Here is a 9,669-nt window from a genome sequence, read left to right as displayed (position 1 = left end):
ACCTGTTCCGTATTTGTATCTGTAGGATTTTCTATCGGCAGTGGTGGATTTGGAAACCAAAATAGGCACTTCCCCTGTAGCGCCCGCCTCTGTGACAATACATCACGTTGGTGCAGGTCTCAGAGCTCCAACAACAGCCAGCCTGCAAACCCCCAGTGTGAAACCAAGGCACCTTCAGCATCTTCCAGAAACATCACCATCCCTATCGCCAAACAGTCCGGTCCTACAGACCAGTAAACATGGCACCCCAGACTCAGAAATACAGCTTTCTAGTGTCACTGCACAGCAACAGAACGGTGCGTCTAAGTTCAGATTTGTGAGCAAGGCAAACTCATTTATCACTGGCAACCCTCAGGGTGTGGATGCAGATGACTTTGACAACCTAGATCTCTCTCTGCCAGCTTACAAAGAACCCATTGCTGTGGGGAGTGGGTCAGTTTCTGAACAGGCAGTGCGAGAGAACAAGCGCCCTGAAATACACGGCTTCACTGTGTCATCAACTAGAACTCCACAGATGCGCCCCAGAGTGGATTCTGCTTTTCACGAGTCCGCAGCGAAACGGCCGCGTGATTCCGATCCGGGCCGTCATCAGGATGGGAGGTCCAGGTTTCTTCAGACTTCCACTTCAGAATACACAGTTCCTGAAAGCTCAGACAATCAAACCAATTGCTTACGCAAAATGGGAGAGATTCCTGTCTCCGGCAGTATGCAAACAAACATTCCTCAAGCAACTCCGTTAACTGTTTGTCCAGCTCCTTCATCACCCAGAAGACAGGCACTAAGACCAGTAGCAGCCTGCTTAAGGAGTCCGAGTTTTAGCTACACACCCAATAGAACGCCTAATAACCCCCGGCTTGCAAGACCACCGACCCCAGCTCAAAATTACATCTACCCCAGCAGTGCAGGTTCTAGCAGACCAGCCTGGTCCCCCAAGGAACCCCCTACCATCCAGCCCACCACTCCAGTATCGGCCCCGAGGATGCCCTGTTCCCCTGCAGCCACTCCCAGCTCCCTGCAGACCCCAGTCTACACAAACCACTTAGTGCAGCTGGTCTCGGCAGCTAACAAGACCCCCCAGTCTGCTGCCTGGGGCACCCCCCGGGCCAAGACCAGGCGCTTCCCAGGGCCAGCGGGGATTCTGCCCAAGCAGGTGAGGAAAAGTGCTTACATCCTTCAGGCTTTCCAGATTCCCAGTGGAAATGCTAATAATGAAATTCAGTGTGGGCAAAGCAAAACTGATCAATCTATGCAAAATATTTTCTGTTATAGTAAGAGACACTACACACAAAGTATTAACTTATTATAAATCACACAAATAAAAAATATTGTGGTCATGAACTGGTATTTAACATAAACCCATGGCACTGCACTACTGCTTACATTATCTTGAGTTGTGATTGTTGATTCTTCAGCATGTTTCTGTCCTGGAGGAGTTCAGGCATGTAGAGAGGAAGTGAGTTCTCATCTGTAGCCCCTTTCCTTGGAGTGTGGAGATTGACCCAAATTGGCTTTCTCAATTTTACATCTACAGTCTAGCTGTCCTTCATTTATTTACTCATTATTTGTCCATTAAAATATTCCTGCAGGTGCTCTGCAATGGGAGTCTTATGCTCTGAGCGCTACTGGAATTAGCAGGAATTAAGATAGTGTGCAGGGTGGGATTCAGAAAGGATAGAAAAAGTATTACAGTAGTCCCTTGCTAGTACACATACCGTTACGCCAGACACAATGTGTGCCCCCAATAATATCCAGTTAAGTGTCGCGCATGTCGCTGAATTGCATGATCCAAAGTTTTATTTTCTACAGTAATGTGTACAATGCAGCAGCGTGATTCATTTAGTGTTAATTTTACTACTGTACTAATATATAGGCTACTGTACGGTTTATATTTTTACATAATGCAATGTCTACAGAGAACATATTTAATGGTTTAGAACAAGGATTTATTTTTAGCGAGGGACTACTGTTTTTCTCTCGCATTCTGCAACATACACGCATAGAGAGAGTGATTGGATGGAATGAGGTTCTGTTTTTTTCTCCACAAATGAAATATACTCGAACGATTGTTTATTAAACCCGTAGTGCCCATTGGGGGTATCACATAGTCTTCATTACTTTGTCATTTAACATTGCATGTAGTGTTTACAGTCCTGCCTCAAAAGCCACCATCTTCATACGCTGTATATTGTAGGCTGCATACAAAAAAGTGTCCTAGTTAGGTATTGCCTATTAGTTACATTTACTGTACATGCATATATTTCTTTATTCAAAAATACTGGTGCGTTACAGACATAAAACATATATAGCTGCTTTGTAATTTCTACAGTAGATTTAATGAAGGGCTCTGTTTTTCCTGCCTAGGTAAAAGCTGCACCACATTAAAGCCTGTAGTTAATTTGTGATTTAACAATGTTAATGGTTTTAGCGTTACAATGTTTAGACTTTATCCAAGGGTTTAAATGTTTTAACTTAATCCAATTTAAACACTTACAATTTTGCCTACATTTTTAACTGTTGTCAAAACTGTGCAGGTCCAATAAAGGTGTTTACTTAGTAAGTGTACAGTGTAGGTCGATTTTTTTATTATTATTATTATTATTATTATTATTATTATTATTATTATTATTTTTTATTTCGTATTTGGTAACACTTTTAAAATAATGGCAGCAAATTCATAATGAATTCTGGCTGAATCCCACAGGAATAACACTTGAATGTCTTTTGCACTTCCTCTGAGTTCTGAAGTCATTCATTTTGAATTCAGCCCTATTAATTCTTGTAGATTTAATTACCCGTGTTCATTCTTGATTACATCTATAAGGCATGCATTCATGAATGAACTCTTCTCTCAGTCCACTGGTGGGCGAGTGAATGGTGCTATTCCTGTGGTATTCATTTGGAATTAATTATGAATTTGCAGCTATTATTTTAGTGTTAACCAATATTTTTTCAGTCTTTTCTTTTTACAGTAATATTCTGTACACATCCAATCTGACACACAAACATCTGCTGCAGCAATTCATAAAGTAATGATGCAGGGTTTTATATGGTGACTTTTTTTGATTGGTTACAAACGTGCCCAATATGTTAAAGTTTAACTATTTAAACATTTAGGAAATTAAACCAACAACCCTGGACATGATTGCTGATTGTTTGATCTCCTGTTTGCAGCTCACTGGGAGAAACCTGGAAGAAGTCATGGTCTCTGCTCCACAGACCCCAGCGCATGGAGCTCTAGCGAAGCTGCAGCCCCAGGTACCTGGGATCTCGAACTAGTGTGGGAGGAGGATTTCTAAGGAGTCCATGCATGTAAAGCGGTTGTAGCCAACAAACAAATTCTGTAACTCTTACCTGATGTCCACTTCCAGTCCCAATATTGCGTCTGTAATGTGCAGTTTTAATAGAAACACATGCTACAGGAAACCATGCATTTTAAAACCTGATATCTGATACTGCACTTTGAGGAATCCTGCATGAATGTCAAAATAAACTTTAGATTTCATTGGTGTGTAGCAGAGCCCAAGTTCTCAGCAGATGGTGGAAGATGAGTTTGAACGAGGTCCTTGGACAGCAATGAAGACTGAGCTAGGACTGGATGAGAAGAATCCCTCCAGCTTTCTCCGAACATACAGTATTATCATGGTGCTCCGCAAGGTAAACCCAGTGCACGTTTCATGTGCTGCCAAAAAACTGAAATTTACACTTTCCAACATAGCACAGGTTACAACACCTGGATAAGTATTTTCCATAAAAAATGTTTCAAGTCCTAAATTATTAAAACAGGATATGCCAGGAGGCAAAATGTATGTGCTTTGTTTCTAGCATCAAGTTGAAATAAAACATTGACTTCGTAAACAATGTTCTCCTCAATCAATCTTGTAGTGTCCCAAAATGCCCAAGTGTAGCAGGGTTCTGGTTTGCAATAGCTGTGGAGGAAAGTCAAAGGGCTGCTTTAAACAGTGTGTCCCATAGCCAAGCCCTTTGTTTTGCAGTTGATTTGCTTCCCTTCAATGAGCTGAATTGTAGTTTGGGTTCTCTCTTCTCAGGCTGCTTTAAAACAGCTCCCTAAAAACAAGGTGCCCAACATGGCGGTGGTGGTGAAATCACTTACACGCACAAACAGCGACGCCAGGGCTGTGTTCAGGGACCCAACGGGTAAGAGAAAAGCCTTTATTTTACCCCCGTTGGGATTTAGGGGTGGCATTTGAAATACTGTTTGAATATCACACTTCAGGGTTTAGTCAATATTTAAAGAGAACTGCATGACACGTTACTATGTAATGTGCAAATGACATGGGGAGGTGTATACGGAGGCATTTTTGGTAACTTCCCCCTGGCCTTTCTCTACACTGACTGCTGTTCACTACATACCAGCTTTGCAAATTAAATTTGTTTGCTATTTTTATTTCCAGATTTTCTGGGCCGTTAACTAACTGTCGGATAGCTACGGAACGTATTTTACTATATGTGAAAATCTGTATTTTGCCCTATTGCTGTGTGCCTCTGTATGGACAGAGTTCCCCTTCAGTGTGTCGGTTGTTCAACATAATACAGCAATGCGATGTCTTTTTTTAACACAACTAAGATAAATCTTGAGCTGCACAGCACCGAAAACGTATTTCCTTTTGCAGGAGAGATTCAAGGGACTGTTCATAGGCAGCTACTGGAGGAGAGGCAGCCTGAACTGAAGAGTGGTGCCGTGCTGCTTCTAAAGCAGGTAAGGACGCGAAGTTCCTGACTCTCAAGATTGCTTCATGCTGTGCTTCATGTCTTGGGCAAAATGAACAGAACCCAGTGATTCTGCCATGATAGTACATTGATAAGTATGGGAGTTCCACTGCATTTATGGTGCACCCTGTTCATTAAAACCTGCATAGATTTGAATAGGGGATGATCATATATTCAGGGTTACCAAGATATTCTACTCTTAAATTAGAGCAAACCAGCATGCATGGCTGAATAATTTAATAATATTAAAATGTACACTTTTATATAGCGTCTTTCATCATAAATGATCCCAAAGCAAAAAAAAACCCAAACACATCCTGCCCGGTCATGATCACTTCCCCAGACATCAAGGCCAGCATTTAAATAACATATGTCAGTTAGTTTGAAAGAGAACAGTTATCTCTTGGTGCCAGACAGACAAAATAAGAATCCCCCAAATTGGCTTGGGCTTCTTTGGGATTGTCTGCCCAGGAAATTATGTACTTTTTGTTTGAGGCTGATCGTTCTGCTCGGTAAGTCTAAGCCTGTGACATTTGCTTTTTTTTTTTCTTTTAATGCCGGTGCCTCATCCGAACTCCAGATTACACCATGAATTTCTTGGCTCTGTCTAAAGGTCACTCCATTGCTTCTGGCCTATTATAAGACATCACTGCTTCATAGTGATTTCTGGTGGGAATGGCAAGATTAGCAGTTTGTGACGTTTATCGTTAATGTGGAAGGGAGTAAGGCTGCAGCCTTTTAAACATGTAAACCCCTGTTAATTTTACTAGTAATAAACGTTTTGAAAATCCTTAAGCTATAGTGTCACATTAAGCAGCTGGCAACTCTCTAGCATTTTAGCCTCGGTGTATGTTTGTATTGCTTTGCAATCCCATACTTGCTGAAGGCATTCAGATTCATTATTAAACAATCCTGCGCAGACTGGCTGTAGATGCACAGTCCACAATGCACTTGACTGGACTCCACTTCCTGGCAGATGAAGACTCTGGGGCTGGCTTGTGGAGAGTACAGTTCCTTGCCTGTTTATCATGATGTCGTGTCAACATTTGAAAATAAATGTTCCTCTGTATGTGAAACAGGATGCGGGATAGGAAAGAGGTTGGCAAAATTCAATTAAGAGCTGTTGTTGTTTCAATTGACGATATACAGTATAAGTAACCTACCATACAATCTCTAATAATTTAAAAAATGCAATAAAAATATTATCACCAAAATAATATTTGAGTTTGTGTCTGTAGACTTTCAGAATGTTTGGTAAGGGAAACTTAACCAGCAGTTGGTGTCTGATTTAAGGTCTGCTTTAATTAGCCATGAGGTTTTCTGAGTGCCCACTGAAGCACAAAACCTTGCAGTTTGTTTTACAGAGTATAACTTTAGTACACTGTAGTAAATGTGAGGTAATGTTAATATCTTATTATGTTAATATAAACCATATCCTTAAGCAGGTTATTTCATGTTACCAGTTGCCTGTGCTAATCATTTTAACTACAGTAACTCTTGGTTCTTTCAGGTTGGAGTGTTTTCCCCATCCCATCGTAATCATTACTTGAACGTGACCCCGAACAACTTGCTCAGAATTTACTCCCCTGACGGGACAGAGTGGGCCTCCAGCCAGCTGCCCCAGAATGCACTGGTAAGTGACGGTCACATAAGTGCTAGTCCTCCGGTGTCTCTTACGAATACTTTCCTTTAGGTTAGGAACTTGACTATATATTAAATGACTACAAAAGTATGAAAGCATGTAGGCGTGCATGTCCTCTTGTTATTACTAAGTCTTTCGGCCGACAGAACAAGACCTGCTCAGGCCTGGAGCAGTCAAAGTGCAGATCTGGGGGCAGCATCTGGAGAATGGACCCGAGTGGCCGACGGGATGAGAACAGCAATGCCAGCAAGCCTTCTAAAGAGCCGCTCGGTTCACAGCTCAGTCTTGAACCCAGAAGGAGGGGGGACACAGCCCTGCGAGGCCCAGCAGGAGATCTAGAGAACAGTGCAGATTGGGAAGCAGGTCAGTGTTACACAGACTGGCAAGAAGGATGCTGGCTCATGTTTAGTGGTGTGTGCTAATTGCAGCCTTTCAGATATTTAAGGAGTTTTTTTTATTTTTTTCTTCACAGTTAACACAGATTTCCGTGAAATGTATCCACTACCGTGTAATATGTAGTTACCAGTGACGATTCCTGTTTCTGAAAGAATAGTGAAAATATATATATATATTTGTCGCTTAACCACTTCAACCACTAAAAATGAAACCCCATCCCAGGTACCAGATTTTGAAAATAAGTGTTTTCAAACTTGTAATTGCTATAAAATGTTAACATGTGGTGAATAAAACACAAATACATGACCTAAACTGGTTTTTATTAACCCTTTATGCTCCTATGTACTGCATACCCATGTTCATTATAGAGAGAGAAACATGTTTTCATTGTTCAAAAAAAAAAAAAAAAAGTAACGCTAATAACAATATAAACAGTAATTATCAAATAAAAATCAAACATCAGAACGTGTGCCATTATCGACCTGCTCTGTGCCATTCATTGAAATGTTCAATACAACAGAACCCGGGCTTGCCTTCGCAACCACTGCACATTTTTCTTGTGTTTTGTTTTCATTTTCGTAGCAGGCCCTGCAGCTTTTTTTGCGGTCTCTTCTTCCCTTGTGTTGGAGGGATAGTCACAAATGCCTGTGCACAGATGCTTTGCGCTGACATTGTGATGGATCTGGCTGCTGCAGGCGCCTGCTTCATTGCCTTGTACCCAGTGCTGTGTTTTGACAGTATTTCACCACAGCACTGCCATTTCAAACCAGACAGCTTCCTGTTTGCAGCTGGCTACCCTGTACAGTAGCTGCATGCTCTTTTGTTTGTACTGTTCTTGGCTCCACGTCCTCTTTATCGTCTCTGGTATCAATCCTCCGAACCAACTTCACTCCTATTGCTCCTTGTAGAAAGACCACGTATGTTGCCATATTTAGCTTTCGCTAAAAATAAGTAAAAGTAAAACTAATAAAAAATAATTTAAAACACTATATGTATACTTGTAAAAGTTCAGTGGCTTCCTGCAATAGATCTGTCTTCTAAACATCCAAAGGTAGATTGGAATAATTACATGACACACAATGTCACCTGACCCTCCTCTGACTTTTGTTGCACATTCTACAGTACTAGCACTGCCTTAGAATAAAACCTGAAACACTAGACTGAGAAACCTTGACGTACGCAGGTATGGCATTTGTACTGTAAGTGGGTTTTCATTTGCCGTATGTGTGTACGACATGGTGCTGAAGTGGTTAACAATAATTACAGCAAACGTTTGCCTTAGTGATGCTCTACCTGTTACACTGCATTTAGGAACCTGGCAGCCGGTTTAGTTTGCTTCCTGTAAATGATTGAACACACACTGCATAGAGCTGCACGATTTCTTTAAAATGTCTATTTTAAGACACCTCCTGCATCAATGATTGGAAATATGTTTTTGCTAGAGCTTGCGCTGTTTTTTATTTTGTTTAATTTACTGATGCTGAAAATAGAAGGTATTTAAAAGGTGGCCATAAAAATATTCTTCAGTTTAGCATGTATTGTTTCAGGTAAGCATTTAAATATTTAAGAACATTTGTAACCTCTAGAGAATTATACGTTTTGAAGGTGACAACGCCATTTTTTTCTGCTTTAATAAATGTTATATTTAATTGTCAAATTGAAATACCTCATTTTATACTGAAATGCCTTTTTTAAATAAGCAATTTTTACTGGGGGGGGTGAGGGGAGGGGAGGGGAGGGAAGTAGAGCCCTAGTTGTAATGCTTTGCAGCTGTAGAGTTCACTGCAAACCCATTGGAAGCTGTGACCCTGGTCTTCTCTTTTGCAGACGACCTAGATAACCTGCTGGGAGAGCTCCCTGAAGAGTCCTTCTCTGCTTTCTAATTCCGCTGCCTTGCTCCTCACTGGTAATTTTGGGGGAAAAAATGCATAAACACTGGAATATATAATTTTTGTAAATAGTTACAAAGTGTATCAGTCAAATTAAGATATATTTTTTGTGAGACATATTGCTGTGTGTTATATAAAAAGGTAGCTTACTGTATTTTTCAAATAAACATTTAGAATGTAACTACTAAACACTTATTTCAAATTGCCCAGATGCTGGAAAATCTTTTCAGATACTGTACCATATAATACATTTGCTTTTTCAGACATGTTTTACATTTAAATGTCTGGAATTTATTTTTGAGACCACAATAAAATCTGTGCCCGTATACTGCTTGATTTTGATCTGAGTTATTTTAAAGCCCATCAGGTCTTTGTTAAAGTCAATTGAACTGTGGAATGTGCTGTGAGAAGAACGTCCTTACCAGTTTGAAGAATGCAATCAAGAGGCGTGTCAAGTCCTGTAAAATTCTGCAATATACAGTGAATTAAATCCTTACATGAAATGAACCAAGGAACACACTTTGGTCAAGTTCAGCTTTTTTTAAAAATTAATATGTTTATGTATACAATAACAAAACCTAATATTTAATACTTCATGAATGCAGCCTACTAAGCTGAGATGCAAGATATGCTGTGATTCATTTAAATGGGTGTTACTCAAATATAGTCTCAGCAACTTTCCTATATTACTTTTGGATTCCCTGCTATGTGCAAGCTCAGGCTTGGATTTCAGTTTAATTTATAATTATTAGTTTGGTACTGCATTCAAACAGCAGGGGGAGCTGTTGTGGTAACTATGCATAACATGACTGCATTGGCCAAAAGAATTGGGGTAAAGGAAAGTTCTATAATGACTAAGAGCTGTAGTGGCATCATGCATTAACCGCCTGTGTTTGAGTCCATCTTAGGCCACAAGGAAAATGAGCATGATGATCTCAACATCACATGCAAACCCCCAGACTATGACGTCTGTCTTCTCTTCATGATTGAGGAGCTTATATGAGATTAGAGAAT

General features: G+C 40.4%; 1 protein-coding gene across 3 annotated transcripts in view; it reads left to right on the top strand.

Annotated features, from left to right (window-relative positions):
• hrob (homologous recombination factor with OB-fold) overlaps positions 1 to 8,999 on the top strand; it is a 13,187-nt gene extending 4,188 nt beyond the window's left edge. For 2 of the 3 annotated variants that reach the window (XM_041231831.1, XM_041231829.1), the window contains 8 exons: positions 26 to 1,150; positions 3,172 to 3,255; positions 3,514 to 3,654; positions 4,047 to 4,155; positions 4,632 to 4,717; positions 6,239 to 6,361; positions 6,517 to 6,733; positions 8,594 to 8,999. In XM_041231831.1, coding sequence (XP_041087765.1) covers positions 26 to 1,150; positions 3,172 to 3,255; positions 3,514 to 3,654; positions 4,047 to 4,155; positions 4,632 to 4,717; positions 6,239 to 6,361; positions 6,517 to 6,733; positions 8,594 to 8,649 — 1,941 coding nt within the window. In that variant the 3' untranslated portion in view covers positions 8,650 to 8,999. The remainder of the gene's footprint in view (positions 1 to 25; positions 1,151 to 3,171; positions 3,256 to 3,513; positions 3,655 to 4,046; positions 4,156 to 4,631; positions 4,718 to 6,238; positions 6,362 to 6,516; positions 6,734 to 8,593) is intronic. The other variant, XM_041231830.1, reaches the window with a different exon arrangement.
• Positions 9,000 to 9,669: the final 670 nt, after the last annotated feature.

This window comes from Polyodon spathula, chromosome 28 (genome assembly GCF_017654505.1).
Source record: "Polyodon spathula isolate WHYD16114869_AA chromosome 28, ASM1765450v1, whole genome shotgun sequence".
NCBI lineage: Eukaryota > Metazoa > Chordata > Actinopteri > Acipenseriformes > Polyodontidae > Polyodon > Polyodon spathula.
The sequence above is the reverse complement of the archived record's forward strand: the minus strand, read 5'-3'. Positions and strand labels throughout refer to the sequence as shown.